Below are 15,424 nucleotides of genomic sequence, written 5' to 3'. Positions count from 1 at the left end.
CTTAATTATAATCAAAAAAAAAAAAAAAGAAAAACAAGAAAAAAAAGCAACGCACATATAAGTTTAGATTGTTATCGGTTGTAGCCTACTTTTCAAATCGATTTATATATTAAAAAGTGTTTGTTATCTTTGAATCGCGATAAGAAATCGATATCTTTGTTCGTTTGAAGGTTGTTCGTATTAAATCGAAACAAAAGCCCTTTATAGAGAAAACATTCGTAGATATAAATATAACGCGATAGAGAGTACGACTACGAATACGATTATTAGTGGAATATTAGTAATATGTTTTCTTTTTATTTTTATTTATTCTACCTTTCTTGGAGTCGCTCTTTTTCCTCCCTCTCTTACTATCTGTGTATGCCACTCTCTCGTGAAAGTTAACATAGCCGTGTGGAACGCGGGGGCTTTCGTGAATCGTCCTATACGCCTTCTTGGTAGATCCGTAATACCACCATCGCCAGTCGGTCGCTTAGCGATTACCTCTGACTTCGACTTTCACTTTGAGAGCTACCAAGTATCTCTGTCTCTGTTTTTCTCTCTATCTATCCATCTCCTTTTTTCTCTCTCTTTCTCTCTCTATCCATCTATCTTTTATTTCCTCTCCTGGTACATCTTTCTCTTTCATTCTTCCTTCGTTCGCCAATGCGATCGAACTTTATAGTGATTGTTCTGTTAAATGTTTAAAAGGCAGATAGTGTTGAGGGATGTGAAAAGAAAAATGCGATTTTTTTTGAGTGTTAGTATCTCTATGAAATACGTGTGATTTGATATAAAAATTAATAAGTGAGAAGAAAAAAAAATATAACGAAGTATGTTTTGAATAAATGTGGATATTCACGCATCGATCACTCCACACACAAACGCACACACATCATCAAGAATTTGAAGATTGAAGATTCATTTGAAAAAGGTGAGAGTTTTCTAATTATAATGCATTTAACGTTTTAACCGCTTGTGACATATGTATATATATATGTGTGTATATATCTTTCGTATCACCGTTATAAACTGTCTCTTAATTATCATTGTTAGAACACCTTCGTTGGCGTGAAGAATGATATGCGGAAACATTAATATATTAAGAATATTAAAGATAATAAGAAATATTTCGAATAGATAGTTTCTCTATCTTTCTCTCCCTCTCTCTCTCTCTCTCTCCCTCTCTCTCTATTTCTATTTCGTAACTTTATTCGAAGTCGATGACTATAGTGATCGTCGAGATTTTTACCTTATGACCGTCGTCGTGATATTGGTGTCTCAACAACTCGCTGTGTTTCTTACCTTTCTCCCCCTCCCATTTCTCTTTTCTTTCCTTTATTTATTTATTTATTTTTATAAGTAACATCGTTTCTATCTCAAGTACGATATATCCGGCATTGATTTGAGATGAATCAGAAATCGATCGATATTGTATTCTCTTGTTATTCCAATTTTAATCATAATTTTTCGCGTTGGAATTATTATACACAATAAACACACACACATATATATATATACACACACACACACATACTCGATTTATTTATATTGGAATAGCGTTTCATTTCTTGCGATGAACAAATCTTTCATAAAAGAAAAAAAAGTGGAAAAAGGGAAAAGAAACTAACCAGATGGGAAGGGGCAGAGAATGTGTCAGCGATATCAAAGAATTGTATCAGATATGGTGTAAATTAATCTTTGATAAATAGGTGGATTATACTTGCGTTGATCTGATAACTTTTCCTTGCACATTGCATGACACATTGATAAAAATTTTTAAATGTATCATGTCTTCTTGTTTCTCTCGGATTATATGTACTCATAGAAGAAAATCGATCGTAACATTTAATTGATAGTGAGTTTCAATCGCAAGCAATGCGGTTCGTATCGGGCTATCAAACGTGAGTACTATTATTCCTGTTCTCCTTTTATTTTTCTTTTTTCATCATAAAAAAGAATATATATATATATAAAATCTTAAAAATTAGTCATACTCACTATAGATTTAACGCGATCATCCGTAAATCCGCTTTTTCTTTTTGTCTTTTTCTTTTCTTGTTTTGGAAAGTTTATTTATCAATAATAGAAAATAAGGAAAGTGTGTTTCAATTTAATGATGTAATTATTCGACGAAACGTAATTCTGATTCATGATATATGCATGTAAAATCCCCAATTTATATTAACTCATACGTATTGTGCAATAGAATTTCATTTAGGACACACATATTTTCTTTTTATAGTAATGTAACATTCTCGATTAGTCACAATTTCTCTGAATATTTATCTTTTATAAATAAACAAAACAAAAATTCTTTTGTACGGGGCTTTCTCGAAGATTCTGGAGTGGGGAGGAGTGGGGGGAATAATAATCCAATAAGATAGTACGATCGAACTACGCTATTACCAAAATATAACGGAACTTACCGTGTCAATGGCGAGGTCGACGTACGACTTCTTCTTTTACCGAAATCTTTGGCTCACTTACAACGAATTAATCGAAAATAAATCGTATATATCCCTTCTCAAAAATTCAATATAAATCAAATTAATCCTTATTATCTTTTGTTTATGAATCTTCTACGTAATATCAGTTATCAATATAATGTCTCGTAATAAATCCGATGGAAAAAGGAAAAATTCATTTACGTATATTTCTATGAAAATCGATAAAACATTTTTCAATTCGTAATCTCTCATATCTAAACTCTTATCATATCAACATTCTCGAAGCTTAAATTTACAATGGCGATAAGAATTAAAAATTATTTCTAATAAATATATAAAGTTAAATGATGCGAAAGAAAAAAGGAAGAAAGGAAAAAGATTATTATTCGTTGATATGTATATTAATTATAGGTTATTAAAGGAAAAGTTTGAATTTATTTGAAATGGAATGTGAATAGAAAGAACGCATTTGATCGTAACAGATGTTAGGAAATAGAGTGAAACTACGATATAAGTATGTTAATTCGGTGAAAGAAAAAAGAAAATATTTTATGCACGAATATCGTAAACAAGTATCCGAAAAGCAAGAGGTGGAAGAGTATCAGGTATTGCATACTATTCTTAGAAGAAATACATCTAAAAAAATTGGCAAAAGGAAAAGAATGTTGGAGAACGACTAGCAAGAAAGGGAGACCGGTGTATGTGTTTATTTCTGTGTGTATATATATATATATGTGTGTGTGTGTGTGTGTGTAGTCGAGGGTCGTACAAGCCAATACTGCAACGTATCTTGAGGGCGGTAACCTACACTGCCAGTTGTCTTGTGGATGGCCTTGCTACATTATCTGCCGCGTGTTTCGTTTCCTTTCACTTTTAACAGTCAGGAACCAGAAACCTTCTCGGATCTCCTTGAACAAGGATACAAGGATTGGAGAGAAAAGACAGTAGACATTCTATTATTTCAGAAATCATGTATTCTATCTTCCTCTTACAATACAATTGTAATTATCAATATTAGGAGTAATTAACATAGGGAAAGTTGACACTGACAGTGAGATAGATCTTCTATGCGAGAAAGAGGGAGTACGTTGAAAGATAAATATTAAAAGACATAGATATAAATATATATGCAAGTATTTACGTTTCTATACGCGACATAGAAAAATAGAGAGCGATATTAATATGATGCATTATTAAATAAAAAAAAAAGAAAAGAAAAACAAGCGTATAGCTGCAACGGATTAACTTACAACATCGTTTACTTACTTACTTCTTATGGGTAAGGAGAGAAAGCTGATAGACAACAAATCCGTTACGTGGCACGTCACTGAAATATCTAGAGCGAAAAAGGTTCCGCATCGGTCATTCCTTGTCTCTGTTTATTTCGTTAGGGTTTATTGAGTATGACGATATATTAATTTTTGTAAATAAAAATTTTATTTATATTTTATAAGCAATTTCTGTCTCTTTCGTTCCACGCGTATATTTTTTTATATTAGAAATAAAACATTATTATAAAATGTATTTTCTTAATTGATTAAATTGATAGTTCGAAGAGTCAAGTTCTTTTTTTGTATGACGAATCATAATGAGATTTTGAAATTTAATTTTTACAGAATGTCAAAGGTTCCAAAACATAATGGTAGCATACATGGCGGCGGGATCACTGGACCAGATGATTTTTCCGATGGAGAGAGTACGCCTGTTATTCAAGATTACATCGATAGGTAGTCAATTTCGTAATTTTGTTCTCCCCTTTCTCGACTGAATTAAACCAAACATCCTGTTTCCTCCTGCGAGTATTCATTCATTAATTCATATGTATGTATATACATTATTTGTTATTTTCTCATAACAGAAGGCCCGTCGAGGAAACAAAAGAATGGGACGTGTTCAGAGATCCACCACCGAAAATCGATTCGGGTTCAATGGCGAATCAAAAATGTCTTGAAAGAACCGTACAATTAACAAAATTTTTTGTCTATTTAATCGTTTTTGTAATAGTATTAGTTAGCGGTGTAGTATCCAAAGGAACGATCTTTTTCATGACATCCCAATTGAGATCAGATCATAGAGTCCCTTATTGCAATAAAGATTTAGGTAATATTTTTGATATATTTGAAAAATATTTGATTTATGCAATTTATCGTGTTAATTCTAACATAAGACGAATATTGTAGGTCGAGATAAGCATTATGTAGCTACATTACCAGAAGAAGAAAGAATTGCATGGATATGGTGCATTATAATCGCTTTTGCTGTACCAGAATTCGGTGCACTGATACGTAGTATACGTATATGTATTTTTAAGTCATGGAAAAAGCCACCATACTCTCATTTTCTTCTCGTCTTCCTCATGGAAACATTTCATGTCGTAGGACTTGCCCTTATGTTTTTCTTAGTACTGCCAGATATCGATGTCGTAAAAGGAGTAATGTTAACTAATTGCGTCTGTTTTGTACCCGGATTATTAGGTAGGCATGATTCAAAATGGTCTGCTAACGATCGAGAGACGATATCTTTTTCTTCAATACGAATAATGAGTTTATCTTGTAAAATTATTTTTAAAAATGATTTTATATTTCAATATATTATATTTTAGGACTTTTATCGCGAAACAAAAACAAAGACGAATCGAAAAGGTTTATTCTCGTACTAGTTGACCTTGCCGCATTAACTGCTCAAGCAACGAGTTTCGTCCTTTGGCCTCTGCTAGACACATCAAGACCTTCTTTATGGATTATCCCACCTTCCTTGATACTCGTATCATGTGGTTGGTGGGAGAATTATGTTTCCATGCAAAGCAGTATCGGTAAATTGATGTTTATTATTAATTAATGAATCTTGAAGAAATATTGTACGATATATAATTTTGAAAAAATTAACTTTTTACATTTTGATTCTTTTCTGTTCTATCATATAGGCTTTGTCAGTATGCTGGCCCGAGTAAAGAGAGAATTGAGACTGACTAGATATTTTACATACATGTTCGTTTCATTCTGGAAGATCATAGCATTTTTCATTAGTGTTTTAACGATATTATATATGAGAGGCGAGAATATTGGTCACTTATTTACAATGTTTCCTACTGCTTTTGGACAGCACAAAATTATTGTTCACACGGTTGTACAAAGTAATGGTACATTTTCGGATCTAAAAGACGTTTTATTAAACAGTGACACTGACATTGATGCCGACTTCAGTACACCAATTTATGTCTTATTGTTACAAATATTTAGTGCATATTTCGCTTATATTTTTGGTAAGCAAATGGAAATTATATTTTACATTATCTATAAAATTTAGAAATCGTTGTTAATTTATGACGAATATCGTGTTTTTAGGCAAGTTCGCGTGTAAAATTCTGATACAAGGATTCAGTTATGCATTCCCTGTAAATCTTACAATACCAGTAACTATTTCCTTGCTAATTGCTGCCTGTGGTCTACGTAATAGCAATCCTTGCTTTTTCCATGGTATTATACCAGATTACCTTTTTTATGAATCACCGCCATTATATTTTTTAAACGATTACATAACTCAACAATATGGCTGGGTTTGGTTACTTTGGTTGCTCTCACAAACTTGGATAACTTTACATATTTGGACACCAAAATGTGAACGTTTAGCAGCTACTGAAAAATTATTCGTTGTACCTATGTATGATTCATTGCTGATCGATCAGTCAATGGGATTAAATAGAAAGAGAGATGATCAACCGGAAGTTAAAGTGGAGGTCAGTATTCAGTTATAAGAAATATAAAAACTAGAGAGAATTGTACTTGATTTTATAAAAAAAAAAAAAAAAAAAAAAAAAAAAAATGCTAGAGTCATAGCAACGTTATTTTATCATTTAGGATTTAGCAGAGATAGAAAAAGAAAAAGGTGATGGAGATTATGAGACTATATACGAGCAAACAGATGGCTCGACCACTCCAGCTTCTATGGTAAAAAGTAGCGACCATGTAACCAGAATATACGCGTGTGCTACCATGTGGCATGAAAACAAGGAAGAAATGATGGAATTTTTGAAAAGTATTTTGCGACTGGACGAGGATCAATCAGCTAGGCGGGTCGCACAAAAATATCTTAAAGTCGTTGATCCGGATTATTATGAGTTCGAAAGTAAGTTAAATAATTCAATCGTAACGTATCTATGCGTATAATACATGCGTTCTTTGCAATTAACTTAAATATATTTTTTAGCTCATATCTTCTTCGACGACGCTTTCGAATTATCCGACCATGACGAAAACGAATCACAAGTGAACCGATTTGTGAAACTGCTCGTTTCAACGTTAGACGAAGCAGCAACTGACGTTCATAGAACAAGAACGCATGTTAAAGATCCAAAAAAATATCCAACTCCTTATGGCGGACGATTGGTATGGACTCTCCCTGGTAAAACTAAAATGATCGCTCATTTGAAAGATAAGAGTAAAATTCGGCATAGGAAAAGATGGAGCCAGGTAAGTTCGTTCAGTATTTTCGAATAATTTTTTTTCAAGGGAATAATGTATGAAATAGAATTGAAAAATGAATGATATTTTTGATTAGGTCATGTATATGTATTACTTATTGGGACATCGATTAATGGAATTACCCATTAGCGTGGATCGCAAAGAAGTTATTGCTGAGAATACGTATTTATTGACACTAGACGGTGATATTGATTTTCAACCAGCTGCTGTAAAACTTCTTGTAGATTTGATGAAAAAGAATAAGAATCTTGGTGCGGCGTGTGGTCGTATTCATCCAGTTGGTTCAGGTATATTCTACTTTTCAATACACGTCTCTATTCATAAAAAAATTACGAAGTCCAAATAATATTGGAAATCCAAATAATATTGATTTGTAGGTCCTATGGTTTGGTATCAAATGTTTGAATATGCGATTGGTCATTGGCTGCAAAAAGCAACGGAACACATGATCGGTTGTGTACTTTGTAGTCCTGGTTGTTTCTCCTTATTTAGAGGAAAAGCTTTGATGGATGATAACGTAATGAAAAAATATACAACAAGATCCGATGAGGCAAGACATTACGTACAATACGATCAGGGAGAAGATCGTTGGCTTTGTACATTACTTTTACAACGTGGCTATAGAGTAAGTTGATTCAAAAAATATTTCTTTATCATGGATTTCATAAAAATCGGAAAAAGAGAAGACATTAATAATATTTGATTAGGTCGAATATTCAGCGGCAAGTGATGCTTACACTCATGCACCAGAAGGATTTAATGAATTTTACAATCAACGTCGTCGATGGGTACCTTCTACTATAGCTAATATTATGGATTTATTGATGGATGCCAAACGGACTATTAAAATCAATGATAATATTTCCCTCCCATATATATCTTATCAGATTCTCCTAATGGGTATATTTCAATATAATTAACAAAATAAAGTAAAAGAAAGGCGATTTTTACTACTCTTCAAAATCTCTCATTTGTTGATAATGTTACAGGTGGTACTATACTTGGGCCAGGTACTATCTTCCTTATGTTAGTCGGTGCATTTGTAGCTGCTTTTAAAATTGACAATTGGACAAGTTTTTATTACAATATTATACCAATTCTGTTGTTTATGATCATTTGTTTTACGTGCAAGGCCAATATACAGGTAAGCGTGACGTTTTTTTTTTTATCCGAATTTCTTGTTTTTGCATTTTCGCTAAATTAAAATTTCGCATAAGCATAATTCGTTACGTCGTATGTATGTTATTTTGTCGGAGTATAATTTTCTATAATATGTTTGGATAAAAAATAACTTGATATAAAAGAAAGATAATTGACAATTTTTGTTTGTAATTTATATTATAATAGTCGTGATTGTTTTGTCCACGTCCAAGTGTTTTATAATTTTCAGCTTCTATGTGCACAAATATTATCTACGGCTTATGCTATGATCATGATGGCCGTAATCGTAGGTACGGCTCTTCAGCTCGGAGAGGACGGGATAGGATCACCCTCAGCGATATTTTTAATATCATTATCGGGATCATTTTTCATAGCAGCCTGTCTACATCCTCAAGAATTTTTGTGTATCATTCCTGGCATTATATATCTTTTATCTATTCCTTCTATGTATCTTCTTCTTATATTGTACTCGATTATAAATCTTAATGTTGTCTCCTGGGGTACTCGAGAAGTTCAAGTGAAAAAGACAAAAAAGGTTTGTCTATTGCGATAACTCTTCATTGTTCTTAAGTGCATGCCATAATATCATAACACACCATTAAAAAACGATCATTACACCATCATTAATGATTATCACTTGTAACGCGAGCAAACCTGTATAATAAGCTTTTTATCATAATCATATTAAAAAATATTCACCAATGAATTCATATACAATCTCTCCTATAGGATCATGATCAGTGTGATACATCCAATCATACGTATGTATATATATATATATACATGTGGTGGAGGCGTGTATTTACATAAATGATGGTGAAGGTAATAATTATTGGCTGAATGTGTTATTACTAAATTATGTCAGTGTATAATGCTAGCTGCACGCAAAAAAAAATCAACTTTACGTTCATTAGAATGTAAAGGATTAATTTTAAATAAACGTCTAACTTATGAGAGGGATGCAACAGGTTATCATGGCTGGAATTCTCAGCACCTTCTATGGTTTGGTGATGGTTGCCGTTGTAATCGGTATCGCGATAAGTATCGTAGAAGACAGTTTGTTCTCACCCTCCGCCATGTTTCTATTGCTGGTGGTGACGCAAATGCTGATAGCAGCCATTCTTCACCCAAGAGAAATAAACTGTTTACTATATGGAATAATATATTATATAAGCGTACCATCGATGTACGTTCTACTAATTATGTATTCGCTGTTCAATCTCAATGACATTACCTGGGGCACAAGAGAAGTAAAAGCGAAGAAAACGAGGGCGGTAATTATCTGAAAAAACTAACAAATTAATCACTTAGAAGGGAACAATAACGCTTGATCGTCATACTGTCACGTAGAATTAAATGATCATATTCAAAAATGTTCTACATTCTAACATAAAGAATTACATAAAAAACGTGTATGCATTATAACTCTTTACATATATATATATATATATTATATCATATATTCGCTATAGGAATTGGAACAAGAGAAAAAAGAAGCGGAAGAAGCTAAGCGCAAAGCGAAACAAAAATCTTTATTAGGTTTTCTCCAAAATGGTGCTGGGACAAATGGCGATGATCAAGGTTCAATAGAAATTTCTTTGGCTAGTCTATTCAGGTGTATGTTTTGTACGCATGGAAAACCATCGGATGAAAAACAACAGCTTGTTGCTATCGCCGAATCGTTAGAACAACTTGGCAAAAGATTGGAAACGATTGAAAGGTGTGTATATAGGAAGATCGTTCTTCAAATAGCAATTATAAAATAGCCTATAAAAATTTGAGGAAGCCCATTTTATTCGATGACTCTTCAATAGGGCCGTTGACCCACACGCGCATGTTTCTGGAAAAAGACGAGCATACTCCACAGGTGCTCGTACAAACGATGCGTTGGGTGCCATAGGTGAAGATCCAGCCGAAGATGAAGAATGTCGCAGTGAAACAGAAACCGTAACTAGCCAAAATTCGGGAGAAAATCGTGACGGTAGTAACTTCCTTACAAGACCTTATTGGTTGAGTGACGAAGGATTGAAAAAAGGCGAAGTGGAAATCTTGTCGCTCCAAGAGGAACAATTTTGGAAGGATTTGCTTGAAAAATACCTATATCCTATAGACGAAGACAAAGCGGAGAAGGTAATATACGAGAAAAAATTACTTCTCACGATTCTAATTCTGATGTAAAAGTATTCGAAAAGATTTTTTTTTTTTTTTTATCGCGTTTGATAAAATAAATGATATTTTAATATCAAACTTTTACCTTGCCCACTGGAAGATTGGTGCATCCGTATTAGAATAAAAAAAGATGCTTAAATTTTAATGAATTTTATACTACTTGCGTCAGGCACGAATCGCCAAAGATCTAAAGGACCTACGCGACCAGAGTGTCTTTGCTTTCTTTATGATGAATGCCCTCTTCGTCCTCATCGTCTTTTTGCTACAATTAAACAAAGACTTGTTACACGTGAAGTGGCCGTTTGGTATCAAGATGAACATCACCTATGATGAATATTTGCAAGAGGTAAAGTCAGCTCCGTCGGGGTGCCATGAATCCTATGCTTTGATGATTTCTTTGTGAAACAGACAAACAACATGGATCATTGGGTCTCACTCGACGGAGCTTTTTTTCTACTTTTCTAACGTGTTTCGTTTTTTTATCATCCCCCGTAGGCCCGAATCGCTGGAGATCTCATTGAATTGCGCAACAAGAGTGTCTTCGCATTTTTAATGTTCAATGCCTTGTTCGTACTGATCGTATTCTTGCTACAGCTGAACAAAGATCAATTACATATCGTGTGGCCGCTCGGCGTCAAGACAAACATCACCTACGTTGAAGAAACGTCGGAGGTATCGGGTATTCCCGAAAATGGCAAAAGGAGATGCAGTTTCTCGTTGATGGCACTTCGTTGTGCTCTCGGTCTTTCTTTCTTTTCTTTCTTTTATCGTCAAATAATCGTTTGCGAGCAAAAAATGCTCATTTTATAATCAACGACTAAGAGAGTACATTGAACTGAACCATCGTTACGTAGTAGCTGCATTTGTCCACTTTACGAATATGTGTTTGTCAATAACATTATTCGTATAATGGCACGTGTGAAAGGTTTTAATGTTAAACGCCTTGCACAGGTTCTCCTGGTTGGATCGGATTGTGGGGGTGCAGAAAAACTTCTAGTCCACTGACAGAAACATTTAGTGACTAAGCGATAACATTTTCATCCTATGTTTACGATACTTATCCATTCCATCCTCTCATTCGATCTGTTTTTTCTTTTTCCAGCTATTCAAGGAAAATTATTTCCTTGAACGTATACTTATTCAATCGTTTAAAATAACAATCATTTTACAGGAATTCAGCATCTGACTGCTCTCTCTTTCTCTCTCTTTCTTTCTTATTATTTCGCATTTTTTTTTTTTTTTGATAAATTTTATTTTATATATCTACGGAATGAAAGTTTGTTCATAAGGTTGTAACAAGTACATTTTGAACTTGGATGCATAGAAATATTATATTCCTTGACTACTTTCACGTTTCGTAGATACGTACGCGAAAATAAATCGTACTCGCTAATTAAGAAACGAGATTAATATGATCGTTTTGTTTCTTTTTATAGTGACATTATAATTTATATGCATATACTTCATACATATACTCAGATTTTACTTTTGATATTTATTTATCCTTAGTTCTTTCCATTTTTATCCTAAGCCTGTTAAACAAATCAATGTTTTTCCATGCATCCCTCTCTATGTTTTGGGCTAGGTTTAACTGATCCTTCACTGCAAGAGGTGTAGTCAAATTTAAGCACCACTAATGCATCATGTGGTATATATATATATATGCTTTCTATGTCTATTTACATATATAAGTATATGTGTATTTATGTATATAAATATTTTAGACATAGTCACATCGCTTCTATCACGACGGTAAATTTACGATCTTTCTTATACTGTTGCACAAATTTTAATGATTCTATTCGTGAAATATATATAATGATCTACATTCGTGAAATATATTTTGTGAAGAAACGATGGAACTTAATCTCAAATCTAACTTTCATTTGGTAACAGAACTTACTCGCGAAGTGTTTAATAACCACATTATTAACAATATTATAGATACTGTTCCAGTTTATATATAAAACATACGATGTATATAAATTATTATAGTCAACAATAAGTACATCAAACTGAAAATTTGACATTATTTTTAATTATGTTTTATATATTTTTTATAATTAACTTTACATTTCAACATTAAATTTCTTTTTATATTGTACTTAATGTTGATTATCAATGTCAATAATTCACATAAAATAAATGTGCATTATATATGGCAAAGTGATATTAACCAGAAATAAAGAAACTTTAGAGTTTAGTTTACAATAAAACGAATACTTACGCACCAACGTATGCGATGCACATGCGAGCATGAATATTTGTATTACTATTATTATTTTATACTCTATATTAATGATAGTAATAATATCTTAATATTTCAGGTACACATTACCAAAGAATACTTGCAACTTGAGCCTATTGGTCTAGTGTTTGTGTTCTTTTTTGCATTAATTCTAGTCATTCAATTCACTGCTATGTTGTTTCATAGATTTGGTACTTTTGCTCATATCTTGGCAAGTACCACACTGGATTGGTTTTGCTGCAAAAAAGTATGTCTTTATTTTATTATAAATTAGATAAATGAATAAATAAATAAACTCTACAATAACTTAAATATTGCTATTAAAGGATGTTACAGAGGAAACTTTATCGTCTCAACAAGCAGTGGATATGGTTAGAGATTTACAAAAATTAAATGGTATGGAGGGTGATTATGATGAAGGTAGTGGTAATGGACCTGGTCGACGAAAAACAATAAGAAATCTTGAAAAGAGTAAAAGAAAGGCACAATCGATAAATACACTTGATGTTGCATTCAAACATCGTTTCTTTAGTATGTCTGAAGGTGCAGGTGAGTGACTTATTAACAATCAATGAAGTTGAATTATAATCAATGATTGTAACTTTTAATTTCCATCTAATAGGTTTGCCTGGAAACATGTCTACACGACATTCAGTGAAAGCTTTAAAAGCTTTAGAGGGTCGACGAAATATTGAAATGGCAATGCGAAAAAAATCACAAATGCAAACTTTAGGAGCAATTAATAAATATGGAGTGGCAGGTAATCCTCTTGGTATTCAAGGGCGACCTTCTAGAAGTAGTCAAATATCCATAAAGGATGTTTTTGAAGATCATGGACATACAAATCCTACTTACGAACCTGATGAAAGTCCTAGAAATAGTCTTCGATTACAAAATCTTAATCAACATAGTTGGCGCGAAGCCAACACCAATGTTTAATGCTACAATTTGCAAAAACAAATTCAAAATGTATTCGATTTTTGAAATGAAAAAGTATAATCAACAACATAAAACAATAGCATAAAAATAGTAATTAAATATAGATTACTGTTTTTATTTTTTTGCTCTATGCCAGTATATTTGAGGAGTCATATTTTTTGTATTTATTTGTTATAATATTTATTCAATGATTAGCGATAAAATATAGTTCAAGCAAACTTCAGTGTATAGAACACTGTCAAAATTATAATAAAATTTGTTTAATATTGAACTTATTCAATTTTCTTCCTTATAGTATTAAAAATGATTTTGCATTTTAAAATTTAATATATGTATATTCATAAGATAATGAATAGAAAAAGATATCTACATCCATATATTTTACTGAATAATATACTCATATAAAAGCAATTTTTAAAAAATTCATTGTAATAAAATAATAATATTTATATGCCCTACTATTCATTTTACATGTGATAAAATTAGCATTTAAATTATATATATTACACGTGCATGCACGCGTACAATTATATATGTTTATACATTTTTAAGCATGACAATATGTCACATGGAAAATAAATTTAAAGAATTGATATTTCTATGAAAAAATAATTTATATCTATACTTTCCTATATATTCCTGAATTGAATTAATTCTTATATGAAATTAAATCATAATAAACAATTTAGATATATTTTTAATATATATTGAATCTTATTATTATATTTTTTTAAGTGCTTCTGTCATTAAAACAACATAAACCATTGTTAAATAATTATTAATTGCATCATTTATGGTCCATTCTTGATAAAACCCTTCACTTGGAAATAAAATACTTGTTACTGCATAGAAGAGATTTGCTAATAAACCATAATTATTATCGTTTAACAACCTAAAATAATGTGAATGTTCTTTATATACTAAATATTAAATCTTTTTTGTAAATTATATATTAACTTACATAACAAAACCAGTAGTCAATAGTTCAAGGAATACAAATAATTCAGATACTGCATTAAATATACTTCTTTTATATGACAATGAAATGTTTGAATTTTCATTCTATTGAAATTAGAATTTCAGTAACTATTTTAAAGAAGTTTTTATTTTCATTAGAAAGTTTAAAGTAGAAAAATATAATTTTTTTTAGAATGTACCTGATTTTCCAATATCCAATACTTCAAATGTAACATATTGCACAAAAAAAAACTAATAGCTGCATTATATCCAAGAAGATAATCTCCATGATGAAAAAAAAGGGAACACATTAAAGAACTTTTACTAATGTTTTTAAGAAATTCATCGAAAATATTAATTTTCTTTTTATTTTCCATTTCTTCCGTCTCTATCAATGTTAAATTTAGAGCTAAAAATGATGTGTTCATTGTAACAAAGAAAAGAAATGTTTTCGAATTTTATTGATATGTACACATGAATACTTACTGTAAGATTTGAAAAATAATTTATATGTTAAACTATATAAAGGTCGAATTCCTAACGTTGTGAATCCAATAAAAGCAAATATAAAAGGTGTCGTAAGCGTCGAATATTCATTATAGGAATACTTGTACAATACATATATGGAAGAACCACAAGTTAAAAGAAGATAAGTACATGATAATGTTGCTTCTAAAAACATAACAATATCTCAAATTTTTTTTTTACAAATTCTATCTTTTTCAATAAGCACATCTAATCACTTGAAGTTTAAATTTCAAAAAGATGTTTATTTTCAAACGCTATCTCGCGTGAAAAAATTATTTACGAATAATATGAATCACTTTTTTCAATAGGGTAATGGAAATGTAATTTTCTTGTAAACATTTTTTTTTTTATCATATACATATTAGTAAACCCATAAATAAACTATTCTGAATATGTTTAACACAGAACTTATGTTCAATGTGTAAAACAAAGTCTAATATTTACCGTTATCAGTAAAGTCACCCAATCATTATTTGCGACTGTTTCATTGTTACCAAAAAGAGCCAATAAAA

General features: G+C 31.5%; 2 protein-coding genes and 1 long non-coding RNA gene across 6 annotated transcripts; 1 reads left to right on the top strand and 2 right to left on the bottom strand.

Annotated features, from left to right (window-relative positions):
- The first annotated feature begins 62 nt into the window (after positions 1-62).
- LOC127067025 (chitin synthase chs-2) lies at positions 63-13,698 on the top strand. Of its 3 annotated transcripts, none has more exons than XM_051001490.1 (20): positions 63-913; positions 4,046-4,156; positions 4,288-4,529; positions 4,610-4,903; positions 5,032-5,241; positions 5,353-5,691; positions 5,774-6,165; positions 6,287-6,554; positions 6,636-6,898; positions 6,987-7,197; positions 7,288-7,535; positions 7,618-7,810; positions 7,900-8,054; positions 9,040-9,345; positions 9,544-9,791; positions 9,886-10,201; positions 10,410-10,586; positions 12,568-12,735; positions 12,815-13,037; positions 13,111-13,698. In XM_051001490.1, the coding sequence occupies exons 2-20, from the start codon at positions 4,047-4,049 to the stop codon at positions 13,425-13,427; spliced, it is 4,680 nt and encodes a 1,559-aa protein (XP_050857447.1). In that variant the 5' UTR covers positions 63-913; position 4,046; the 3' UTR covers positions 13,428-13,698. The 3 variants fall into 3 exon arrangements, with proteins under 3 accessions (XP_050857447.1, XP_050857436.1, XP_050857426.1); XM_051001479.1 differs by lacking the exons at positions 63-913; positions 9,040-9,345 and adding exons at positions 1,257-1,883; positions 8,301-8,606; XM_051001469.1 differs by lacking the exon at positions 63-913 and adding an exon at positions 1,265-1,883.
- On the bottom strand, positions 11,469-12,571 carry LOC127067140 (uncharacterized). The gene is made up of 2 exons (XR_007782563.1): positions 11,610-12,571; positions 11,469-11,503 (listed from the first exon to the last, which is right to left on the bottom strand). It is a non-coding gene; the product is annotated as an uncharacterized LOC127067140 (long non-coding RNA).
- Positions 13,699-13,886: 188 nt separating the features above from the next.
- On the bottom strand, positions 13,887-15,383 carry LOC127067131 (uncharacterized). Of its 2 annotated transcripts, none has more exons than XM_051001717.1 (3): positions 14,871-15,383; positions 14,585-14,793; positions 13,887-14,513 (listed from the first exon to the last, which is right to left on the bottom strand). In XM_051001717.1, the coding sequence occupies exons 1-3, from the start codon at positions 15,064-15,066 to the stop codon at positions 14,499-14,501; spliced, it is 420 nt and encodes a 139-aa protein (XP_050857674.1). In that variant the 5' UTR covers positions 15,067-15,383; the 3' UTR covers positions 13,887-14,498. The 2 variants fall into 2 exon arrangements, with proteins under 2 accessions (XP_050857674.1, XP_050857683.1); XM_051001726.1 differs by having other exon boundaries at positions 13,887-14,319; positions 14,871-15,381.
- Positions 15,384-15,424: the final 41 nt, after the last annotated feature.

This window comes from Vespula vulgaris, chromosome 1, assembly GCF_905475345.1.
Source record: "Vespula vulgaris chromosome 1, iyVesVulg1.1, whole genome shotgun sequence".
Classification (NCBI taxonomy): domain Eukaryota; kingdom Metazoa; phylum Arthropoda; class Insecta; order Hymenoptera; family Vespidae; genus Vespula; species Vespula vulgaris.
Note: the sequence above shows the minus strand (reverse complement) of the source record. Positions and strands in the feature narration are given on the sequence as shown.